General features: G+C 41.2%; 1 protein-coding gene across 1 annotated transcript in view; it reads left to right on the top strand.

Annotated features, from left to right (window-relative positions):
• Positions 1-27,019, top strand: part of LOC116039684 (sodium/potassium/calcium exchanger 3-like) — an 88,819-nt gene that overhangs the window by 38,379 nt on the left and 23,421 nt on the right. The window contains exons 3-6 of the mRNA XM_031284652.2: positions 12,928-13,004; positions 18,721-18,795; positions 22,096-22,180; positions 23,248-23,351. Of these exons, the coding sequence (XP_031140512.1) occupies positions 12,928-13,004; positions 18,721-18,795; positions 22,096-22,180; positions 23,248-23,351 (341 nt within the window). The remainder of the gene's footprint in view (positions 1-12,927; positions 13,005-18,720; positions 18,796-22,095; positions 22,181-23,247; positions 23,352-27,019) is intronic.

Here is a 27,019-nt window from a genome sequence, read left to right as displayed (position 1 = left end):
GAAAGACAGGCGCTGCAGTTTCTTTCCACCGACTGCAAGACCCAGGGCATGGGAAACGCCTGGCTCTCAGCTGATCTAACAGCTGATTGGTTCAGAATCGACTCAACATGACGTTTAATATGAACTTTTTTTATTTTGAATTGGAGGGATTTGAATTGCTATTTGTCTGATTGAAAGGCTTATTCTGTACAGAACACATGTTGTGTGGCTGATAGTGGCGTTTAGAAGTCAGAGAGACTAAATCTGTTCAGATTATGGATCATCTGCAGTCTGTTGTATATTAACATCAGCAACAGAAGTAGAGCATTTGAACAGCTAATCTGTCATAATAAAAACAACTGGAGACTGTGTACAAGCTGATATATGGGTCTGATAACATTTTAATAAATCAGAATTGCACCTAACAGGATGTGAGTGTATCTGTGACTTCCTGTTCAGACTGAAGGCTGCTAGAAACGACTGTAAACTGTCAGACTTGACAACAGCTTTTTGTCACCGCCCCCAGCTACTGCCGCCTGCTTTCGTCCACTTTACAGGCGAGGCGCAGTTCACCTCGAATGTGCCTATTGCCTTCCCTAATTCCCTGATGGACTGCAGGTGTGACCAGTGCCATGTGCCTAGTGGCTGCAGCACCTGAACTGGGTAATACACTTCCTCTATCACCTCCCCCAATCTGAGTACAGGATCCGCCCCCTGTACCGGATTGGCTTGGCTGTTTCCCCTGGTTTGGCACACATCCCAGATACACCATTGGTTGTCTTACAATATGACACACTGGAAGGGATGAAACGAGACGCCCCAGTGTCTTTTTTGGGTCGAGCCATTATCAGAGAAAACAAGCAAGCAAACTTTCCCCCATGCACGTCATTACAAAAGAGACAACTGTAAAACATTACAATGCATTTTTTATTAGTGTCACACACAAGTCCCTCTTTGTGCTATGAGTATTGTATCTTTTGGGTCCAATCGTCCAACTTTTGAAGCCATAGAGGTAAATTATTTAATTCATGTGTGCAGGGAGTCAGCCAGCTTGGCTAGAAAAAGTCTATAATGCACATCCTCTATGGGCCCAAAATATGCACCCAGTGAGCATCTGACATTGGAATGACTGGGACACCATCTTGAAACACAGTATCCAAGGCAATGCATGATGTAATTGTTAGTTGCAGCTCAAAGTCTCACTGGGGATTTCCACCGAATGCAGAACGTCTGCGGACTGGCCCCGCTGCGTGTCGGCTCCGCCGTCCGTCAATCCCCACCAGGTCCGGATTTGTTGCGGCTGCGGCCATGACTGACAGCTGAAGTCACGAGGACCCACGAGATCTCGCGAATTCAGGTAGAATAGAACCACAAAACCAACAACAGTAAAAAACAATAAATCTGAAGGTAACATGACCCAATTCTCTTGTTAGATAGAAGAATAAAGCAGGAGTGAGATCAAAGATAGTAATAAGAGTAATAAGAGTCTGAGGAGGATGAATATAGGAAGCAAAAGAGATTTGGCAAAATCTTTACAAGCTACCGGGATACGCTTGTGCGTCTAAACGTGTTCAGTGGAGCATAAAGGAAAGCAAAAGTGGCGCAGAGATCCTGCATGAGGAAAACAAGCAACAGAAGTAATGCTACATCTTGATTCAGAGCCCCTCAGTGGCTCACAGTGGCTCCGTCCAAATTGCCTGGTGAATTACACCGGCATGGGATGATGCAGGTATGTGGGCGAGCAGGCGGGCAGTCAGCTCCAACAGGAGAAAGAAGCAAACTGAGGCCGAATGTGTCCCCCAGCAAGCTAAAGCCTGATTGCTGATTGATACATTGACCGACACTGATTGTGCATAGTGAAGAAGAACGGGGAAACCGGGGTGATTACAGAAAGGAAAACAATGGAAAACGTACTGGCCTTGTGTGCGTGTGTGTGTGTGTGTGTGTGTGTGTGTGTGTGTGTGTGTCTTTGCATGCGGGTTTGTGTCCTGCTCCATCTGCTGTTCAGTGTGTGTTTTTTGTGTGCGTACTACAGCCAGTGGGGGTAGTCGGGGCCAGAGCACCATCAGCAGCTGTTAAGGGTTCAACCCAGTGACCTTTCTTACAACTGTGCTAATTACCTGGCCAACCCATACATATACATAAGACCTGGATACAGTGTTTGTGACAGAGCCCCGTTCATTCCTGTGCGAGTAGCTCAGTGGCACATGAAGCCTTCATTGGAGCCATAAATTACCCGGGTGATCGGCACTACTTGCGCATTGTGCGGCCAATAGAGCAGGCACGCTAGAGACCAAATTCCAGATCATAAACCAGACCAAATTCTGATAGTAAAACAAGCTATTTTGCGGGGGTTGTGATGCTCAAAAAAAGGTATCCACTGATTTACAGACGTGTCTTTCGCCATTTAAGTCTATGGGGAAAAAAAGTCTTTTGGGGCCTGAGGGCATCACGTGACGGCCCGGGAGATGCAATTCCACCACGCACTTCCTGGGGGCCTGGGCCAACCACATCGCTTTTCTTTCTGTCTCTTTCTTCAGTACACTTTGCTTTCCCAGCATCCTGCTTCCTCAACATGCCTGTTAAGAGATATTATTGCCTGAGCTGTCAAATTCAGATTTTAGGTATCTCTCACACTAAGTTTCCCCCGTCAACTCTCCTTCTCTTTACTGTCCACTACCCCTAACACACCCAAACCGATCCCATCGTACACCAGGGCACGTGTATTTTTTTTTCCCAATCCCCAAACATCATGCATAATGCACTGCATCTCAGCCTGCGCTCTGCATGTAGTACATTAAACTTCATCGCTAATGGCAAGTGTACGGCTGCAGCAGTGGAGCGACTCCCTTCAGGTTAAAGCTAGCAGTCTATTATTTTTGCCCACCTCTCCCTTCTGCCACTTAAACACACTCCGCCTCAAGGAGGCTCTCACTCTGTTGCTATGGAGTTTGTGTTCAGACGGATACAGTCGAGCACATTCCTGCAGGCACCCAGGCAGGAGTGCTGATATTGATGAAACGGATCAAAGTGGACTGATGTGAGTGCGTACGTTTGAGCGTGCTAGTCACACAATTTTTTTCTGCTCTGTAAACAAATTGTTAATTAACTTCGACAGACTTTCCAAACCCTGAAACGGGCATTGTGATCTAATATTTATCAGATTACTACCTACAGTCCTATTCAAACAGACTGAGCCAGGAGCAGCAGGAATACTGTCTTTGCTCTGTGAATCTTGAATCCTGAATCTTGAATTTGTGAACTGTACAATGGTTACCAAGTACAGTATGTGTAGAGTAACTGGACCTAGGTATCTTCTGGCAACTCTGAAAAGACAAGTTTGCATCTTTTGTTGAACCTGAAAGCGCCCTGTCTTTGCCTGGTTGTCCTGGATGAACATGTGTTTGAACAGGGTGAGAGTAAGTGGCTCCTCAGATGCACAAATTGAAAAAAGAAGTGAATTATCTAAACTGTGAAACAGACTTTCATTGGTTAGCTTTTGTTCTTTTGGATAGATAGTCATATGTTGGTGATCATGTGCCCTTGTGTTAATGAATGGGTTGGTTGCTGTACGACATCTGACGTACTGTGACCCCCTGCATGACTTTTTATGCCAAAAATAAGCATTGACAAAAACAACCCAAGAATACTTCATTAAATCTTGACTTGAATGTGAAATGACCACTTCTGATATGCCAGTGGACACACCGACGACTAGTGTTTCCTCTCCCAACCATGTGCTCCAATAATACAAAAACTTCTCCATTAGATTAAAGCAGATTTTCTGCTTACGTTATTTGTTAAAGTTTCTTTGAATATTTATCAGTTACTTTTCAAAATCCACATGAACCACTCTTCAAATCATCATGAATTAGATCCACTGCAACAGCCATAGCCTATATCCATTAGTACAGCTACAGGAACTCGGGAGAACCGTCATATGAGCCTGTGGTGCAGGGTTGCTCAGCCGGGTGCAGTCCTGAGTCTGCTTGCCTTCATTATGTGCACTCATTATGCCTAGTTATATAACTCTGGATTCGGCTATTATTGCATGTTACAACTTTTAAAACATAATGATTTAAATGAGGACTATTTAAGTGTTCTGACTGGTAAGTTGATGTACCTCAAAAACATTTATTCGCTGATATATAGACCTGTCTTTCGCCATGTAAAGTCCATGGGAAAAAACGTTGCAATTCCACCGTCGACCACTATGCCCATGTTTGCATCAAAGCCTGGCGCTGTTCCTGGGGGCTTGCTGTTCTCGGCGCAGAATAGTGATGATGGTCGCTCTAGAGTGACGTCAGAGTCGTATGAATGCCGATCTGACTGTCCAGAAAGGTTGCCTTTTTAAAATATTCCGACCTGTAACGGATTTGGACCACATGTGAAAGTGGCCCAAATCAGAGCTGGAAAAGTTAGGATGCCATGTGACTTGGACAGTTTACGCTCTCATGAAAAAAATCAGATATGAGCAAAAAAATCGGATTTGGGTCACTTTTTCCTGCAGTCTGAACGTAGCCTTATAATACCAGGCCGACAGGAAGACTCTGTATAGCACAGTGTGTGAGGAAAGCTCTACCCTCCCTCAGTAACTGCTGTCAGTGTGTCTGAACTGTTAAACCCTTAGCCAGCTCAGTGACCAGCAGTAGAACATGAATGGGCAGCTCCCAGGAGTCAGTGTGTGTAACTGAGACATGAGGAAAAGTGTGCTCAGTTCACTGTCCCTACATGATGGAAGGTTTAAGGAAGAGTAAGATTGTGTTGATGTGTGTGTCCATGTGTGAATGTGTGGTCACACTGGAGAAGTACAATCTCAGTTCAGGTCATTCAAGGGATTTCTACACAATTCCAGATCTAGAAATATCTATAAAACCTGCATAGCCTACATGTATAATGAAATTATTAAAGTTTAACTCTGTAAACTGAGTCACTTAGGGGGCTTTCACACCAGCCTCATTTAGTCCGGTTGAATCGCACTAGAGTTGGTTTTTCTCCTTGGTGCGGTTTGGGCAGGTGTGAATGCAGCAATTGCACTCGGATGTGCGCCAAAAGCGGACCAAACAAGCGTACCGAGACCTGCTTGATGAGGTGATCTCTGTACGCTTTCAGTCCAACTCTGGAGCGGTTTGTTTGTGATGAGAACGGGATCCGACCTCAAACAGCACCAATTGTGTACACCGCAAGGCTGAGCTTAACGGCTCCTGTGGTCAGGTGTGCTTTGCAATCTGCGTTATGCTTTTGATTTTTCAATGTGTGAAACGAAACTGAACCAAGGGCAAATTGCTCCAATCATCATCAACTGATTCGGACCAGAGCAAACTATAGGTGTGAAAACGCCCTTACAGTCACCTCCTGACACATGGCAACACATGGAGGACTAGTGAATGTGTTAAATTACTGTACATAGATACTAGGGGTGCACGATTCAAAAAAAAGATTCACAGTATGTAAATGTAGTTACGTTTCCCATGTGATTGCAGTAGACATACAATTTAAAAGAAACACAACAAATTAAATGTAGTTTAATTTACTTATATGGCTTCATACAAAAATAAAAACGTTTGCAACTTAAAAACTGCAAAGTGCCAAGCTTTGGCCAGCTTTCAAATACATTTAATTCAAGTATAAAATAAAACTGTTAAATAAAAAGAGCTTTTCGTTCAGAGTTCGGTGGGAGTTTAGAGCATTGAAAGAGAGTGCGTTGGTTGACTGGCAGGTTAGGTACTTTAGGTTGTTGTTCGTCCACGTCTTTAATGTTAATCTCTGGGTGATGGCGTACCATGTGAGTTCTCAAGTTTGTGGTGTTTCCAAAATACTTAACTTTCGCTTTGCAAGGCCTGCATATAGCATGATTCCTATCAAGTTCCGTCTTCCCCTTGAGGTGATAAAAGCCGAAATGTGCCCAGACTCTCGCCTTCAATGAGGATGGAGCAGGTTGAATAATTCTTCCTGTGAGGTTTGCCATTGTTTGCGCCGACTAAACTACTTCTGCTGCACTCGTTCTTCTTTTGATTATAAGCGCCATCTATGGGAATGGCGAGCTAAACTCATTTCAGGACAATAGTATACACGCCATTACAAAACGAAAAATATGAATCGATTTTGAATCGGTAGAGCTTGAATCGGGATACGAATGTTAATCGATTTCTTTGCACATCCCTTATAGATACTCTGTGCTTTCTCAGCTGTATGTTAGGTCATCACAAGGTAAAATATGAGATCCAGAAGTTCCAGAAGTTCACAGACTATCAAAAACTAATTTACATAAACCATGCATTATTACTAGACCTATCTGCTGAGACTCCCCCTTGGGTTTCCATTGAAAAGACTGACGTTAAAAACATCTCTCTTCCAACACTCCTTTTCTCATTACCCATATCTCCTGCAAATACTAAGGTGAATAACTTCATCATTTTGAATTGCTTGAAAAATTGGCAGCAAATTAGGAGGGGCTGCAGCAGCTTACCAGACACTTCTATTCATATCCCAGTATATCATAATCCTGCATTCCCCCCATCCATCTTAGATGTGTCTGACAGTTGGAGGCTAAAAGGTATAGTCACCTTGAAAGATTAGTATATTTACAAGCAATTTGCCTACTTTACTCTACTTACTAATTTAATATGTTAAAAAACATGTTCTCTCTTCACAATTCTTCCGATACTTGCAGATCAGGAGTTATGTTCGTCAGTGTGTGGCAATCAACGACGTTTCAATATCTCCAGATCAATACAGTGTAGAGACTTACTTTTTTGTTGTTGTTTAGAAGCAGAGAAATGTGCCATTTCAACAAGGTCCTCTGACTATTGTAGCCCACCCAGAAGCTTTTTTTTAATCCATCATGGAATTACAGCGTCTTTGTAACATAAATAAATCCTAATGGACCCATCGTCTCGCCATAGCTGTAGTTCATTAGGCGACCTTTCTATAGAGTCCTTCAGTGTCTTTGTAGCCCTTCCAGAAGTTTAGTAATCCGGGGGAAGATAGGGACTTTTCGGAGACTTTGCACAATAATTCCAGAGCGATAAATCCACAAATGAATGGCTATTTACTGTGTTTAGTCATCTTTTTGTACCAACAATCGATGCCTTTGTGTTAGCCGGCTGCCCTCTTTGATAGGGGCAACTTGACTGACAGCTTTGCTCAACCAATAAAGAGGCCTTACAGGAGGGCCTTATTTACTGTGTATGTGTGTGTGTGTGTGTGTGTGTGTGTGTGTATAGACCTCAACAGTCCCGCCCACAGCCGACTCCGGAAGTAAAAATCCAATAAAATTTCTCCATAAGGATTTAAAATATCAGTCATAATGTCTAAACCATCTGAGGTAGACTGACCCAGAGCTACGTGGTTGTGAAACGAAGGTTTCTGCTCCTGTAGAAGCTAGAAGTCCATATGAAATCAACCTTGTTTTAAGAAAAACATGTTTTATCCGCGATTTAATGGAGAAAAACTACACTACCCACACATCCTAAGCGTAACAGCAACGTCTCTGATTGGTCCAACTTGCTGTTACCATAGAAACGTTTACCGTACCGCGAAACCGCGAACGGCTAGAGCGAGCTTCTACCATTGAAGTCTATGATAGTTTCTGTACACAGTTGTGTACCTTTGCCTTTTTTGCCGTTTTCAAAATGTTTTTTTGCGCTGAATCAAATGTTTTATGCTCACTATTCATGCCGTAGCTGGTTGGCTTGGTTCCAGACTTAAAACTCTATATATAAGCAATTTTCGAAACGTCAATGAAACAATTGAATGGGGAAAAACACTTCCGGAGACAGAGCCGAAAAAAATTGGGCGGTCACTGTTGAGCTCTATTGGAAGGCAGAGGAGAGAAAGAAAAGAGACGGCAGAATGAAGCCTGGAGGTTGAAATGAGAGGGATTTGGCCTACGGATGTCAAATAGCAAATAGAGTCAGAGTTTATTTTTGTTTCCCCTGTTTGCCAACACCTGGAAGAACAATTTTCAAAAGCCAAAAGGTTTAGTCATTATTGTTCTCTGTGTAATTTCAATACATTTCTGTGAGATTTCATTTCCGTTTAGTCTTTTCTTTTGTCTCTATAGTCACATTACAATTTATACATTCATGTGACATCCCTGCAGCATGCATATCCTGATAGCCCAGGTTCTCCTGAAATAAATGATATCTAGAACTTGATTGTGCATAACTGGGTTGAGGTAATACACGCAATATTACACAAGGAGACCAGACGAACAAAAGATGGGGAAAAAAAGCCTTAGACCTCAGAGTTAAATATGCCCTGTTTCTTTTATGTCTTCTCACATGTGTCTCTGTTTTCTGTAATATATGAAAATCCCCAATCTAAATGTAATTACAGACATAGGACATATCTACACAGCAGTGTGACATGGTGAGCATGTGTTTCTGATTCACATTTAGTGAGAGCGAGGTGCTGAGAAGTGGAACCTTTGAGCGTTGTGTATTAAACACCTTGTTTACATGAAGGCTCAGTGGGTTTCTTGTGGGAGTATGCGGTTCTGCATCACATCCGCTCATGTACTTACTAGTTCTCATGGGAAATTGGGCTTCATGCTTCTTAGAACATAATTAGCACCAGGGTTTTTATCTGCGGGCTCTTTGAAGAATTCAGGAGAGTCAGCGTCAGCATTCTGCTAATTTTGTTACATTTTTTAAGTCTTTCTTTTTCAGTCTTTTCTTTCACTCTTATTATTACATTACATTGCATGTCATTTAGCTGACGCTTTTATCCAAAGTGACTTACAATTGCTATATATGTCAGAGGTCGCACGCCTCTGGAGCAACTAGGGGTTAAGTGTCTTGCTCAGGGACACATTGGTTGATGTATCGCAGTGGGAACTGAACCCAGATCTCCCACACCAAAGGCATGTGTCATATCCACTGCGCCATCACCACCATAATGTATCACTCTGTCTAGTGATTCCTTTTTTTTTTTTTTGGCATTTCTGCTTGTCATCTACATTAAGCCCTCATTCATGTCATGAGAGCTCCTTGTTGTTTCCCTTCACACACTAGCCTGGCATTTCGGCTGGATTGAGTTTGAGCTAGCTAACACCGGCATGTAACAGTAAATATTAAACACATCCAGCTGTCGCTGTGAGATGGCCGTCTGCTCGGGCTGCTTCGTACCCTCTGTGTCTTTTTTACAGGCTGCTCTGCATTGGGTTAGACTTAAGAAGGTTTATCAGTGGAACATAGTGCAGAGGAGGACTGCAGCCACTCAAACAGCGAGATGCTGTAGATGCAAATAGGTCAACAGAGTACAAAACGGGAGGGAGAGTGGGAGAAAAGAGTGGGAAAGTAGTGAACTATTCTTTCTGCTCTCCTCTTCCTTCTGCAACATGTTGTGAAGGAGTTTAGACTGAAATTAGAGTGACTAAATGAAGGTGGAATGATAAACAACTCAACTACTCCTTACTCGGTTTATTCATTCATTCCACTTATGGTTAGCCTTACTGTCTCTCGAGTAGGCATGAGTGATGCAGAAGGCATCCCCACGCTCTGTAACACGCACACCATGCAACCTTGATGTTCCTGATTCAAACCTTTGTCTCATGTCATCATCCCCTCTCTGTCTCTGTGTTTCCTGTCACTCCTCACTCTCATATGTACTACTTAGTTAGTCCATTTCATAAGAGATGCAGTTAGAGCTGGACGATATGGAGAAAATCAAATATCACCATATAGAAGGTTTTCACGACGCGGCATCAGACCAGAAGTCGCCATATTGGAGGTACTCCGCATCACAACAAAGCACAGGCACTGAAGTAGATCCCAAACGGCGTCAAGCAAAATGGTTAATTATTGCCGTGTTTTAGGTTGTACCAATAGGTCAGACCGAGAAAAACATTTGGAATATTATCGACTTCCAAAAGTTATTAAAAACCAGGGAGAGGAATGCCAGAAGTTATCAGAGGAAAGGAGGCGCTTGTGGTTGGCAAAGCTCAACCAGGAAATACGAGGGAAAAATCTGTCTTGTTCGGTCTTTGAAATGAAAAAAAAAAAAAAACTATTGAGAGTCACTTGGCTACACCTTGAGTATTGCAATGATATCATACTGTTAAGGTTAGGTTGATTAAAGACGTTACTGCATTACTTACTTTGGCCTTCACAACACAACGGTCGTTAATGATGTTGGTAGCCTCCAAACTTTTGTAGGATTTAAGGTCTTCCGCTGTGTATGGGCTCAGCGAGAAAACCAGGTAGTTGACTATATCGGGATATGCAACTGAAGGAAGAATCACCGGGTCGCGTGGAACCAAGAAGAGGGAGCCAACTTGTAGCCAGTAAACTATAATTTCTCAAAATATCGCGCCTTTTTTGTGTGGTCCAAGTCCTTCCATGCCTTTGCATCTTGGACGCGTTTTGATGAGCTTTTCTGTTGTTTAGACATAAAGTATTAAAGTATCCAAAGTGCACAATACTCCATTACACCATTCAGTTGTTTACACCGAGTGCCTCCAATATGGCCGCACATCCAGGTTACCGCCCAGAACGTGACGTCGGTGAAAACCCTCTATTTTGACCAAATACATCGATATCGATATCGCGGCGATATTGTAGGGTTGACTATTTGTGCTTTCACAAAATATTTACACAGTTACACAGTGCGATTTCTGATAAATAATCATCAGTAATATGACAACACGGTCTCACGGGCAGTTAGTGAAATGGTCACGTTATTTTTAATCTATTGATTCGTGTACACGGACACGTTAATCTCGTTTATTCCGTGGTGGTCAGCACATAATTGGGAAGCATCTAAACGGAGGTTGGGTTTAGGAAAAGAAGAACGGGGAAAGTTAATGTCACACGCGGGACACGATCCGCGGTCTGTGGGGGACGCGGGACAACAACGGGACGGTTGAGTTTAGGAAAAGAAGAACGGGGAAAGGACACATCACACGTGGGACATTAGTTTAAAATACGTGCTGACGACCACGAAATAAACAACATTAACGTGTCCGTGTACACAAATCAATATATTAAATAAAGTGACCATTTCACGAACTGCCGTGAGACTGGGTTGAATATGGATATAATGACTATAATGAGTGGATAAAGGCAAATAATAGAACAGCTAGAACAGTCTGGTAAGTTCAGAAAATCACTTTACTGTAATGCAGCCTGGACAAGACAACACTTGTGTCATATCGCAATATTATGATATCCAAAATCTAAGATGATATCTTGCCTCATATATCGATATTGATATAATATCAATATATTGCCCCGCCCTAGATGCGGTCTGTTAGTAATTATCCTCCAAACCCACAGCTTTTGATAGCAATAATGTCCTTTTATAGTAATCAATTAGAAAAGCCTGTTCTCATTAGCAGCAGCCCTGCAATCCAGGCTAATGCAGTGTTTCAAAAATGTAGTTTAGAAGTAATTAGTTAAAGGTATAATATGCAGTATTTTACTAACACTATGTTAAGACTAATACAAAAGTAATCATTTTCAATCATCACTTATGGCCCACTAGAAGTGTGTTGCACTGTCTGTACCCTGCCCTCTGCCTGGTTTCTCTCTTTACTTAATATTTTTCTGTCTGCGGGACGTTTCTGGGTGTCAGCAAAGAGCGTGCAGGGTGTGCAGCCCGTTCTCATTCCCAGGTCAATTTTAATTGGACATCATTATCAGGTCAAAACTTCACTTTGTGTTAGACAGAATACATGCAACACTAATAACATTAGTCAGCAAATGTCCTATAATATGTTGACATTCTAAATATATACATAATGGTAACAACGATAACGTTCATCTGCAAAACATAAGCATGTTAGCATGTTTCATTGTCAGTATGTTAGCATGCTGAAGTTAGCATTTAGCTCAATGCACCAGTCTGCTTTGCTCCATTAAAAATAACTTCTTTTCATCACTTCAAACTCCTGCTGTGAAAATATGGCTTGTACTGTAGTGTGTTGACAATGATTTGTTAATAATTTACGGTAATTGCCTTTTTTTTCTTTTACGTTAAACCATCTCATTAAAGTATTTAATTTGCCCTTTATTTAACCAGGATGGTTCGCATTACAATTGTGTCACACAAACAGATAGAACCAACCAGGGTCCGGGGGCCCCCCCCCCCCCCACCCTCCCCTGTGCCGGTCAACAACATATTTCTGATTCTGATTAAGCCCAACTCTGTGCCTGGCTGGAATAGTATAGGTACTGGAATATGTAACAGATGTTAGCAGTGGCCTGTGAATGGGCTCCTGATTTGTGTGGGAGGAAATGATGACAGGGGTGACTTGATGCTTCAGGGGTGAGAGGCAAAGGTTCCTCAGCACTCTCCGGCAGCCAAGCGCCTGTCACTGGCTGTGACTGTGAGGCTGAGAGAGAGGAGGAAGTCAAGAAGCCATGGAGAGGGGGTAAAATAACTCAGGCCTCTTTTTTTTCCTGTCTGTTTTCTTTCACACACTCTCCGTCTGCCAACTTTCCACGTTTCTTTCAATCTTGCTCTCTCCATCTCTTGCTCAATTGGGCACACATTCCCATGCAGAGAAGTGCAGTTTGCACATTGCGGTTAAACTCCCACCACCCTGTTCTGTTTTTTCTCCTTTGCCCTCCATCCCACTTGCCATACCCTAAATATCCCTCGCTCTATTTTTTAAAATGCTCCCTCTTCTCTTTGCCCTCGCTTTGTCCTCCTAGTGCTCCCTTTTTCCATTTCCCTAGTCTGCTCTTGTCGCTCTCAGAGGTGCTCATACACAGACCTTGGCAGGGCACAGTTTGACTGTCACACACAAGGGAAAGGTCTTCTCTGGCCAAGGCTCCTTGTCAGTACACATGAGTTCAATGGGTTTCTTTTCCCATAGGGCTGACCTCTGTTGTGCATTGGAAACATGTTCCCTGTACTGTACCACACTCTGCAGAAACACACACATACACATTTGCATACTGTATATGAACTGTTCTAATCATATGTGTCTGTCTCTTCTAGCTCTGCACGAGTTCCCTACAGACCTGTTCACACACAAGGAGAGAACAGAAGGAGCTGTGGCGCTGCATGTCCTTTGTGTAAGTTTACCTTCAAGAATATAACTCTGCATTCATGTGCGGGTGCGTGTGTGTTGACATGTGAGACTGTGAATAATTGCGCAAGTGACCTTTTACATCACATCAACAAATGTCAGCAAATACTAGTCTGGATCGGCGACAATTCATTTTCCCCCGCCAGAGGGGAAGGTGTGGGGGGGGGTTATGCTCTGTGGGGGAGAATATTTTTTTATTAAGAAAGCACATTTTTAAGAAAGCACATTTTTATTTGTTTGACAGGTTTTGTTGTGTTTTTTTTCTTTTCTTGTCTTGGTTTTGATTGTTGTGATTGTGATTCTTCTCTGAAAATGGTCCAATAAAGGGACTTTTAAAACCTCTCTTCTCTTCTCTTCTCTTCTCTTCTCTTCTCTTCTCTTCTCCTCTGGCAGTATTGGTTCAGCACATGCATGACCAGCTCCACTAGCCTCTCCAGCATGGCCCAGCAGGGGTCAATATGTAGGGGCAAGGCTACGACGGAGCCCCTCTCTGCCGTCACTCTTATATGACTGGCACATGGCAGGCAGAATGTTCCAGCACATGATGACCCATGTTGGGTTGTGCTGATAGTCTCTGGGGGGGCTGACTGTAATGGAAGCTCATGCCAGCAGAGCAGCATCTCCGGGGAACTTTGCTGTGTATAAACAGGGCACTAAGATACAGAATGGACCATTTTGCCAGTATGTTTCTGGCATTATAGGCAATGTCACTACTTACAGTGCGCCCCCCCTCTGAGTAAGCCTTTTCCTGCTGCAAAAGCGCAAAAGGAAGTAACCTTGTCTAGGATGCTTAGATATTAAAATAACAAAAAAGCCAACAAAATACAGTATATCATCACAAACTGTTTCCCTGTGATGTCTAACCTTTTAAAAAAAATGTACTCTATATCTCATTTCACAGCAGGTTTTAGCGTACTTGGCTTTTTGGAGAGAACAACGTTCTGTGAGTTTCAGGAAAGACAATCAGGGCTTCTACCTGCAGAGGTTGTTGTATAGTTGTAATGCTGTTGTATCTTTCCACCGTTCTATTTTTTGGTAAAAGAGAAAATGGGCCAGAACTGAGGAAATAAGATTGCCCACCGTGACTGCATGTGTTTGAACTAACATGCAATGCAATCACAAAAATTCCCTCAAACAGCTTTGTAGGAAGTAAACCAGAGAACAAGCTAAATAAAAGCAGTGACAGTTTCTCCTCATACCCAGCATAATATGCCATATGAAAACCTGATTTATTTGTCAAGTGCCTTTTAAAAAAGGTATTAAACTAGGGCTGCAACTAACGACTATGGAAACTGTTAATATGTTGAGCGTTAATCACAGTTTAATGTGATGCTAACACATAAAGCCAAATAGTTTCTTAAAGTTTGATAATTATGCCTGCTATGACATATTTATTATATTGTCTTGCTTAATGTCAAGTTGTCATAACTCAGAGATTTTTGTCTTCGTTAATGTCAAGTTGTCATAACACAAACATCTCAAACAATGCTAACTTAGCATTAAAAGTGTCATAATTTACCGAATGCAATTAATGACAGCAGTCATGAACACTCAAAAAGACTCCTTCATTTTCATGCTAGCTGTCATCAAAAACAAAAAGGATCAAACTTTATTCTTAATCGTCAATGTAGTGAAATTCTATCATTGCATTTAACCCATCCTAAGTATTAGGAGCAGTGGACAGCTATACATAAAGCATCCAGGGAGCAACTTGGGGTTCATTGCTCTTTCTTGCTCAGGGACACTTTGACATGTGGCCGGGTGACCTGGGATTGATCCTTCAACCTTGTGGTTGTGGGGCAACCATTTTACCTCCGGACCACAAGCCACAAGCAACAAGCCACCCCTCATGTCATAGTTATGATTGTGTCATGTCAGTCTTATGCACACCCCTTCAAATAAAGTGTTACCAAATACTCGTAAGGACCTTAAGACCTTACTAGCCTTTTCCGGAGCCTGCATCTCACATTCTTTATTAGCAATCCGAATGGTCTTTATTCACTGGGCTGGAGACATCTTGTTTTCGGGTTGTCTTTCCTATTCTTGTGAACGCTGTCTCAGGAACCCCTGGAGGGATTTTTTTTTTTTCAAATTTGGCACAGAGAATAGTTGTTTAGAGGCTAAAAACAAGTTTAAAACTTGCCCTGTTTAAGCCTGTTGGCTGCTAACTCTAGCAGGAGGATAACACGGTGTAGGCAGCACCGATTGTTTTCGTTTTTCTCGCTACTGACAGTACTCCAAATTTACAAACAACAGAGCTACGTGTTGAAATTGACCGGAATTCTCCTTTAACACATCTCCACCCAAAGCAGAAAATCAGTCCGCTAAATCCCACAGGATCGCCGCTGACAACTGTTAAAAAAAAAATAAATAAATAAATAAAATAAAATTCCACAGATTAAGTTTGGGTCTGTTAATCAGACAGTACGCCTACAGTACCTGATTATGTTCCTGCTACAGTGCAGGCTCAAATATATATTCCCTGTGAAGTCAAATCATTAAAAAAAAAAAACTGTCATGTCAGCGTGTGGCTTATGTTGTCTGCATTATGCTGCACCTGTAGCAGCATATGATCTTGGTTCAGAGATGCTGATTTAAGCCCTGGATATGCCGTCTTTATCTTGTGAAGTGAAGCTGCTGTGAACTGATTCCACTGTCAGTCAGAGATGTATGTGGTATTGGATTCGGCTTGGAGACAGAAAAGTGTAACACGCTTTGTGTTAGAGCTGAATTTTAATATCACAGTATTTTACTTCCAGCTGCTGTTCCCTTGACAGCTTTACCCCTCCCCCCCCCAACTCTGCACAGCTCATTAATCATCACTTCTCAGAAAAGATTTGCTCTCAAAAACACAAAACACAACTCCACGCAAGATAAAAACATGCACACAAATTTACATTTGGGATGTACGCTATGTTCACTCATAGCTAAAGTAGGCTTGAGCTAGTGATGACAGCTTTTCCCTCCATCTCTACCTCAAATCTGAATCAGGATTAAACCCAGTTATCAGGATTCCCTGTGACTCTCACCTGCTTTCAGAAACAGGAAATAGGAGAGCTCCTGGTGCAAAGTCAAATGTGACTCAGTATTGAGCATAAAGGAAAGAGGAATATTCACTCTCCGTGCCATTCTTGCTTTAAGCAGGTCTTTGAAGGGCTTCATTATTACAAAGTTTAAGGGTATTCATGGCGTTCCGTTGTTTACACCTTCCCCGTCAGTCCGTCGTCACTACCTGCCATTTTCTCTCTTGATCATCGCTATCTGTCTTTCATCTCCAATCTGTCTCTGCTTCTCTCCGTGCTCTTTGTTTTATGTATTATGTGATGCCAAGGTAAGGTTGCATGTGGTAGGTTTGTATTAATAGTACACCAGGGAAATAAACACATCAGTAATATACATCATTAAAAACCTTTCATATGGTAGATTAGTTACAGTCATAATGAATCCTGCCAGACTATACGGGAGACATTTGGAAGGGTTTTTATTATTGAATTTACTTCAAGTTCCTCAAGGGTGAGTGTTAGGCCCATTATTGTTTTATACGTGTATATTTGTTTCTAAGGTTTCCAAAACATTAGTCTTTATCCTTGACGTTCCACTTCTGGGATTCCGGATTTCACTCATTTAGGCCGGATATCCATTGCCTTGGGCTTCCTTTGTGTTGGCATTTTAAACTCCGGTGGATTTATGAGTATTATGGTTAAACTGCTCCTCAGCTCTCTGCAGGGTAAATCCAGACAGCTAGCTAGATAGAGGTGTGAATCTTCACTGATCTCCCGATTCGATTACGATTATCATGTCTTCGATTCGATATCTCGATGCATCATGATGCGTCAAATACATTTTTCTATTAAAGCCATATAGGATATTTAATTCATAGCTTTTCAAGCTTCAAAAACAAAACATTCTGCAGTGCTCTAATACTAAATAAATTGGATACATACAACTACAGCACTGAGCACATGGCACTTCCTGAATGTGCAAAACATAACAGAATATGTAAACAGAAAGGTTGTTAGGCATACATTAAATTGTAAATTGATTATTTGATTTTGATAAATGTTCCTTTATTTTAAGTAGGACTAAAATTTACAAGGCAAACATGATCCCTGTTAAAACTGAAAAAGTGTCTGAAATAGAATTTTGATGGTATGCTAATAAATAAATCTAACAGTGTAAAGTTAAGGATTTCTTGAAGGAATTTAGGGTATATTTGAACCTGGCATATTTCTTACAAATGTGGCCATTGTGGCTCAGTGGGTTGTGCTAACTTTGCTCCTGCAACCTCCTTTGCAGCGATTCGGGGAAACAAAGACTCACGCAAAACAACGTACATCGGGGCATGCTGCCTCCTACTCTTTACTTAAACTTCCATACAGTATAATCCTTACTTTTTGGTTGTATGGGAAATACATATACATACAAATCCAGTGTTCTTGCTGTGAAAGAGAGCTCTAAGAATTGTATATATATACATTTTGAGAACCAACAAACCCATTGTTGAAGGGCTGTGTAATTCGGAATTTGGTAGATTTGAAAACTATGCAAACTATGTCTTAAGACAAAAATGAATCTGGGGTGGGGGATATGGATAAAATCTTCTATTCCGATATAAGTCATTTCATATTCTGATAAAGATGTATAAATAATGATATAGCAGGGTTTCTGGTAATTCAGTAAAGGAATAATCTAAGGTAAAGCCTATTTTTGAATACTCCTGTGTGATAGAAGTCCTTGACAAATGAAAAGTATTGAGTATTTTCTCATTTTAATAAAATCCTTTGCGCAAAATGAACAAAATGGGCAAGGATCCATACATAAAGGGTTGTCCAAATGACATTGCTGTAACACAGTTACTGGTTTTTCAACATCACGAAATAGAAAAATATATATGATAGACCTTTTTTATATCGTTTTGATGATATATATCTTCATATCCCAGCCCAACATGAAAGTATCCAAAGGTTGTGTGAAATGACAAAAAGCTATATGACTTTAGCACAATACACGCCATATACTTATGTGTCACGTGTTCTTAAACTTGGGCCATAGTGTCCTTCCAGGTCAGAGGCCATGTTCCATCCATGCAGACAGTGTTTTTCAGTAGGGGAAGAAGCAAAATCCATTTACATAACCCCCCCTCCTGGGCTTTTGTAGTGCCAGTATGTTTAAAAAATGAAAACTAACTTCCCTATTTAAAAATGTAAATAGCGTGGTCCCACAGTGATGTTATTCATGAATGTTTGATGTCTGATCCATTAATGCACTGCACTGCATTAATGCATTGCACTGCATTTGCATGGGATCAGATCTTTAGTTACTTGACGCCCTGTTTCATTGTTCATGGTAATTAATATCTGAATTTAATGTAGCAGTTAGAGCAGAGAGGTAGGTCTTTACCGTACCATCTAGGGTACATACGCAGATTTGTTCAAAATCGAAAAGCAGGATAATACATGCAAGGTGATAAACAACAATCACTTGTTGTTATCCATGGATAAATCCCAGCTGGCTGTACTGTATTGACGGTTAACAGTGCAGCCAGAACCCGTCTTAGCGTGCACGTTTCACCCCATCAGTATCATATATTTAAATCACATCAAGCAACATGTTCATGCTTCACTGATCCCTGTAATATTTCTCTCTCTCTCTCTCTCTCTCTCTCTCTCTCTCTCTCTCTCTCTCTCTCTCTCCCTCCACAGACCATTTACATGTTCTGTGCCCTGGCCCTCGTCTGTGATGACTACTTCGTCCCCTCCCTGGAGAAGTTGTGTGAGGTATGAATGTGAGATATTTAAGGTCCTGAAAGCTTAGTTTCAAATCTTGAATATTTCTTTGTAATATAACTATTAAAGACTGAATAAGCGAAAATTCAAATTTATCTGTAAGGGGAAAAAGTTCTTTGGTGTAAAAGATTAGTATATATCCACGACGTTCCACTTCTGGGATTGCTCTGTTGCTGCCGGAAAGTCTGCCGGATGCCCCTCTTTTCGGCTAGATGTCCGTTACCTTCCGCTTTCTGTGTGTTGTAATTCTAAACTCTGGTGGATTTCTGAGGACTATGGTTAACTGCTCCTCAGATCTCTGCAGGGTAAATCCAGACAGCTAGCTAGACTATCTGTCCAATCTGAGTTTTCTGTTGCACGACTAAAACAACCTTTGAACCTACACGTTCCACCAAAACAAGTTCCTTCCCGAGGCTATTTTGCAGAGGCACCGTGGCTCTGTCCGGCGCTTAGCACCGCCCAAGACGATTGTGATTGGTTTAAAGAAATGCCAATAAACCAGAGCACGTTTTTCTCCCATCCCTGGAATGCTGTGTGGACTAGCCAGACCTTCCTCCGTAGCGCTGTGGAGGAAGCTCTGGCAATGCGAGACTATTAAGAGATTAACTTAGCTGATCTTCTTTATCAGGGTAGTGTGGGTGTGCATTATGGTAACAGTACAATATGCTGCTTCATATTAAACATCAAAAATAAAGCAACATTGTCCAGTGACCAACAAGTCCTCCAAACCATATGATGATATGGGTCGTTTATTCCTACTCTCTAGTTTTTTCAGTCCTCATATCCAAACCCCCTCAGTCTGAACACAATAGATAGTTTGTATCTCTCTTTTCTGCTTTGCATCCTCACTGCTGTGTGTTGCATGAAGATACAGAGATAACATAATATAGTGCAGCCTCTCTCTGATGCTGTCTGACATGAAAATGAGCGGAGTACAATGATAAGCTCTCTGCTCTGAAAAAATATATGCAGTGGACCCCAAACACTGTCGGTTGCGGTTTGGAATGTTGGAACACTGTTAATGTTGTGAAACGGTCACAGTTTGGTTAGGTTTGGGCACAAAAACTACTTAGTTAAGGTTAGAAAATGATTTGGGGTTTGGGTTCAAATCAGACGTTACTTCACTTCTGTTTACACTTGCGACGCATAACGAGAAGTCACTGTTTGTTCCGTTAAGTAAACACCCCAAACTGCCCACTTATGAGGATCTTGGCGCTCTTATACATTGTCACATTACTTTCTGCTTTGCACCGGTCATAATGACTACGGCCACGCATGTAGACACATGTAGATATCCAAAAGAAAGACATCAATCATTGTGCACTGACATGTATAGAGTGTTGTGTTTGATATGGACTGGTATGGACCACAGGAAGAATAGCTGCCGCTGCGGCTACAGCTAATGGAGATCCTAATAAATGACATAAATGATAAATACACCCTTATTTTTCTTCAAATAACTGAATACTTCAATGTTCACTATTTAAATAGCTAACTAAATGTCTTTATTGTATAGCTAAATGTTTTCCTGTTTTAATCTCACTAAACAAGGTATAAACTAGTTCCCAGTGAAAAGAAAATACAAATAATTTTAGTTTGAATCCAGTTTCTTCTTCCAGACTGACTAAGGCTACATTCAGACTGCAGGCAAAAGTGATTTTTTTTTTTGCTCCTATATCATATTTTTCATGGCAGTGTAAACTGTCCAAGTCACATGGCATCCGATCTTTTCCAGTTCTGATTTGGGCCACTTTCATACAGTAGCCTATGTGGTTCAAATCTGTTACAGGTCGGATATTTTAAAAATGTAACCTGTCTGGACAGTCAGATCAGCTTTCATACGACTCTAACGTCACTCTACACTATTCGTCACTATTCTGCGCCGAGAACAGCAAGCCCCCAGGAACAGCGCCAGGCTTTGATGCAAACATGGGCATAGTGGTCGACGGTGGAATTGCAACGTATTTCCCTTAGACCTTACATGGCGAAAGACAGGTCTATATATCAGTGAATAAATGTTTTTGAGGTACATCAGCTTACATAGTCCTCATTTAAATCATTATTTTAAAAGTACGAAGTCCATCCCACCAATGTATAAAGTACTGCATGCTATTAAAATGTCTTCAGATGTCCTCTGCAGAGTGCTCAGGTCTATTGGTTGAATATATTGCAACATCTCGGTCTCCTTGAAAAATTCATTGATCAGTATAATTGGCAACTATAAAATCCACAACAGTAACATGCAATAACAGACAAAGACACAGCACGACATAACAATTACATCTCCTTGGTTCTCTTAATACATCCATGGGTTTATTTTGATAAGCATTTAAACAGGGTGTTACCTGTGATGTTGAATTAGTTGTTTGGTCATGCGGGTCACTTTTAGGCCGTGCCCAGTACTTGAATCTAATGTGGGCCAAATTAAAAAAAAAATAATGTGTTGACAGTCAGTCAAAAAAAATTGGATCTGGAAAATTGGAATTGAGCTTTAAAGGTCTAGTGTGTAACGTGTTTAGTTGTTCATTATCAAAATCTTTGTTGCCCGTTCACAAACTTGTCCTTTTACATTACTATTTACCACCACCAACAATTCCAATTATTCCTTTTGGCTTGAAATTTTACATTTGCATTTGCATGAACTGGGGTAGACGCTCCATATTCATGCGCCATCTTGAAATACGTTAGCCGGTAAGAGACATACAGCCTTTCATGTTTTCGCTGTCACATGATAAACTCACAGGTGCTGCTAATGCTGCTAATGGGTATCGTCACTTCCCGGCCCCGGCAAGTTTGAAGAAGGAAACATGGAGGACCACACATATTCAAAATCCAAATTTCAGGAACAGGAGTCTTCTTCTTCACCCAGAAAAAGGATATTGAAAAGAGCAAGAGACCGTCTTTTTGAAGCGTGAAGGCTACCGTAGCTGTAATACGTACTTTGAACTGCGTGGTGTGAGAGAGTTGTTTGCGATATATGATCTCAACGCTAGATGGGAGAAATTCCCACACATTGGACCTTTAAGGCCGGCAGTCTGAACGTAGCCATACTGTCATGTTTTGACATTGAGTGGTAAAATACCAGGTTTACAGTGTGTTCACACAGTTGCACATATGCAGGTTTGAGTGGATGTGTATGATCACCTAAGGCTCAGGGTCATGGGTCAGGCAGTGACTGATGTCCTACTGTTTGTGTCTTGGACTAGTCTGGAATTTGTAATCACAGCTGGTATTTCCTGTTTGAAAAGTAACCTTATTTTTTTTTTTGTCTCTTGCTACTTTTCCCTGCAGCGTCTCCAACTCAGTGAGGACGTAGCAGGGGCAACCTTCATGGCCGCTGGCAGCTCGGCTCCCGAGCTCTTCACATCCATCATAGGTATTCACCACAAGCACCCCTCCGTCTCTAGACTGTATTTAAAGATGGATGACGCTTCTCCACTTCCTCCCACTGTACAAAAGTGAAGCCACAATATCCCGCTTCCATCTTGTAATTTTGGAGCCAGAGCCTGCGCAGTAGTGATCGGGCGGCGGGGCTGCGGTATTGAAGTCCCGTCCATACACCCGCCCGACCAATTGCGAGACAATCTCAGCTGTCAATCATGACGTTTTTCCCAGTTTTCATAGCATTGAATAACTAATAAAAATGAACACTTAAACAAACATGATCAGAACTACCTAAAATAACAGAAACCGCTAACGTGGAGGGGGTGGGGTTTAATGACCTATACTGAAGCCAGCCACCAGAGAGGGTGATCCATCAACCCCTGGTTCAGACTGAAACACATGCCACGATACTGGAGATGCATCATGGGGGAAGCATGCATGCCTTTTACTGTAATGGATTCCTAACAGCAATGCTTTTATCCCAAGACACGCTCAGTAAAGAAACATGGCTTTCAATATACTGAATCGCATTAGAATCACATTAAAGTAATGTTATGTACTAAGCACTAGAGAATTGCTGGTGAGGAGTAAAGTCCATACGTTTTTGTTTTTTTTATGTTTGTTCAGCGTAGTATCTGTCTGAATCAACAATATGAAGAAAATTCACTTCAAAGGAGGGACCGTCACATTACCATACTGTGTTATTCATAAAGCAATCTCATTTTATATACAGAGTGGGTAGATTCTTCTTTTCTTTCTCCATGCGTGTGCTTGTGTGTGTGTGTTTGTTTGTTTGTTTGTTTGTTTGTTTGTGTGTTTGTGTGAGTGAGTGAGAGAGAGGTCCATGACCAGCATGGCCAAGTAGATATTTACATGTATTGTTTACATGTTTTGACAGTTATGTGACATGTGTCGTCAGCACTGCAGATGCTGCGCTGCAACTGGAAATGTCAAGTAGTGTACAACACATAATCTGTGCTATCTATAGAGTCATAATGCTGTGTGTGTGTGTGTGTGTGTGTCTTTGTATTTGTGCGTTCGTGCGTGTTCTCTCCCTAGGGGTGTTCATCACCAAAGGTGACGTGGGTGTAGGGACCATCGTGGGATCAGCTGTCTTCAACATCCTCTGCATCATCGGTGTGTGTGGCTTCTTCGCCGGCCAGGTATGATGTCATATCGGCATTTCACTGCTGCAGCCGATCCTGCCGCTGACCTGGTGGCATTTCCCACAGTACATCCAACATAGTAATGCCACCTTTAGATATCCAGCCACAGAAGCACAAAGTGGGAGAAAGTACTCATGCATATGTTAATGCAGAAGGATGCGGGACACACAAAGGCGCTGTAGATTTATGCATGCATGAGTTCCCGTGCACCTAAATACAGCTTCAGAGTAAATCTGATCCATGTGTAAACCATGTAGATTTTATTTAGATATTTCATGCAATTTTTAACCTTTGCTTAGAGCTGCAAAGAATGAATCATGATTCATTCTTTTTTTTTTTTTTTTTTTTATGAAAAGAAAAGTTATTTCTTTCAATCAAATTCTTTGATTCCAGTTCCTTAAATGTGAATATGTTCTAGTTTCTTCTCTCCTCTGTGACAGTAAACCGAATGTTTTTGAGTTGTTGACAAAACAAGACATTTGAGGACGTCATCTTGGGCTTTGGGAAACACTGGTCGACCTTTTTCACAATTTTCTGACACTATAGACCAAACAACTAATCCATTAAGTGAGAACATAATTGACAGATTGATCAACGAAGAAAATAATCGTCAGTTGCAGCCCTAATTTGCTGTCATAACGTGCTTTTATAATTTCATCTGTTTGTATATATATATATATAGTCTGATTTGTCTTATCTTTCACACAACTTTCTTGTCTCATACGAAGAATTGTTCAGTAGTTAGTCAATAGTTTTAGCTCAGGATTAAAACTTTTGATTCCACAGTCATCCACAGCCTTGAGTACACATTTCATTTGATTATTTCTTTGTATATTCTCCTCTGTGCTCCGTGTGCTTAACCAGCTACATATACAGTACAACGTCCCCTCAGTCTGAACACAATAGATAGTTTGTATCTCTCTTTTCTGCTTTGCATCCTCACTGCTGTGTGTTGCATGAAGATACAGAGATAACATAATATAGTGCAGCCTCTCTCTGATGCTGTCTGACATGCCAGGGACATAGAAATGAGCGGAGTACAACGATAAGCTCTCTGCTCTAAAAAATATATGCAGTGGACCCCAAACAGGGATGCAATCCCAGATTGTGCATTACATAATCCGAGTGAGATAATGAAGGAGAAGGGCAGGCGGTGTAATTGGGCTTGGAGGGATGGGGGTGCAGTAAAATCGTCTTCAAGTCCGGCCGTTGCACCTCACTACTGTTACTGTTACCCTTTGGCTGGCTGTTCATAGCAGGTTCCCTCTTTTATGTAGTCAGTTTATTGAAAAAAATAAGCACAAAGGAAAACGTATAAGCAATTAAAAAGGAAAACAAAAATGGGGGTGGGGGGGGTCAGAGTTAGGAGGGGTAACGGGGGGGAAATGACGTGCAACATCATGACTTTGTATATGTTTTTTTGTTGTTGTTGCTGGTGGTTTTTGTTTTGTTTATTTTGTTCATTTTTGTTTTGCTTGTTAGTTTTGTCATTTTTAGGCTATATGCTATGTATATAGTATATAAATATAGCATATGCTGTGAATATAATTATGCACAGTTCACTCTAATATACTGTATATAGGTATAGGCAGAGATAGAATGTAACTAAGTACATTTTCTCAAGAACTGTACTTGAGTATAAATTTGAGGTACTTTTGCTGAGTCTTTTCTTTTCATGCCACTTTCTACTTCTACTCTGTTACATTTCAGAGAGAAATATTGTATTATTGTAAAAATCTTTTTACTCCACTACATTAATCTGACAGCTTTAGTTACTAGATACCTTTTTTGCACACAAAACACATGTAGTTTTTAAAATATGATGTTTTATTATAAGATAAACTACCCAACAGTATAATGGCCTACAAGTCCAGCTGAAATGATTAGCAGAACACTGAGCTGATTGACAGAACTGTTTGGCTCGTTTTCAGTTTGTAAAATGTGAGGACTTTTCTGCATTGAGTACTTTTTTTTTTTTTTTACAGTGTGGTATTAGTACTTACTTACTTACCTTTACTTACTTAAGTAAAGGATCTGAATACTTCTTCCACCACTGGGCATAGGTCTCACTTTCATTCAGTTAAAGTTAACTGGGCCGAGCCCTCTGTTGTGTTTTGACTAGAATTCTTTCACAAGAAGGAGCTCATGCCTTTGAGAGGGGAATATGCTTCAGTAGCTAATGATTAACTGTGCTCTATGTATTTTGGGTTTGGACTACATTTGCAAATTAATGAATAAAACGTCAAAAACAACAAAACAAAAAAATACAAAAAAGCAGGATCCTTAGCAACATATAAGCAACAAATAAGCAACTCAAATAATATTGTTCATGTTCTAAAGGGGTAGGACGAAGTTGAGAACCTTTCTTGTCCTAACCCCTCTTTATTTTTATACTTATACTATTCTTCATAGATAATAGAAATTCAGTTTGCATCCATCAGGGTCCTTGTTTAGCTCGGTCGGCTTTAACAAATCGACAGATCGATTGGACAAAAAATATGAACAAAATAATCCCAACAGATGAACCAAAACCCATTAAACAGTCAACAAACAAGAAATAACCAAACATATTTGGATACGTTGTTAAATTCTTTTCAGCTCATTATCACAGGTATTCCACAGATGCAGTGCACGTTTCGTACTTGTTCTCATTATCTCTACAAAGCAAGTACGGGGAACCAGAGTACAAGCAAACATTTCAAAGCTTTGTTATGCTCTGACTTTGCTCTCCGCCTCGCAGCAGCAAACGATTCCACGGCGGGGAGTGGCACATTCAAGATGTGACTTCTGACCCTCCTCTTACGTATATATCCAGTGTGAGCGCTGTGTGGGAAAGCGTTAGTCACTGCATTGTGGGCTCCGGCAATGTATCTGATTGCATAAAGTCGATAAACACACCGGCACCTTTCAAACGTAGGATGGCACCTTTGCAATTGGCTTTTTCAATGACTGTGATCCACGAGGTTAACTCCAGAGCTCCTGTGTTTACATCAGTATGGTAATGATGTCAGAGGCGTTCCTGTAGCACACTGCTGCATAAACTCCAGCAAAACTATAAAAAATGAACTGAAGCTGCATACATGTTGTTTTAGGGCTGCAACTAGTTTCCAACTAGAAATTACGATTCAATTTTTGAAAAAAATGTTAATCAGTGTTTCCCAAAGCCCAAGATGACGTCCTCATATGTCTTGTTTTGTCCACAACTCAAAGATATTCAGTTAACTGTCACAGAGGAGTGAAGAAACTAGAAAACATTCACATTTAAGAAGCTGGAATCAGAGAATTCTTAGTTTTTTTTTTAATAGAAAATGACTCAAACCAATTGATTATCAAAATAGTTGGCGATTAATTTAATAGTTGACAACTAGTCTCACATTGCCAGACCTTCCTCCACAGCACTACGGAAGAGGGTCTGGCTAGTCCACACAGCATTCCGGGATGGGAGAAAAACGTGCTCTGGTTTATTGGCATTTCTTTAAACCAATCACAATCGTCATGAGCGGCGCTAAGCACCGTGCGGTGCAACGGTGCCTCTGCAATATAGCCTCAGGGAGGAACTTGTTTTGGTGGGACGTGTACGTTCAAAGGTTGTTTTAGTCGTGCAACAGAAAACTCAGATTGGACAGATAGTCTAGCTAGCTGTCTGGATTTACCCTGCAGAGATC

This window comes from Sander lucioperca, chromosome 4, assembly GCF_008315115.2.
Source record: "Sander lucioperca isolate FBNREF2018 chromosome 4, SLUC_FBN_1.2, whole genome shotgun sequence".
NCBI classification, from domain to species: domain Eukaryota; kingdom Metazoa; phylum Chordata; class Actinopteri; order Perciformes; family Percidae; genus Sander; species Sander lucioperca.
Note: the sequence above shows the minus strand (reverse complement) of the source record. Positions and strands in the feature narration are given on the sequence as shown.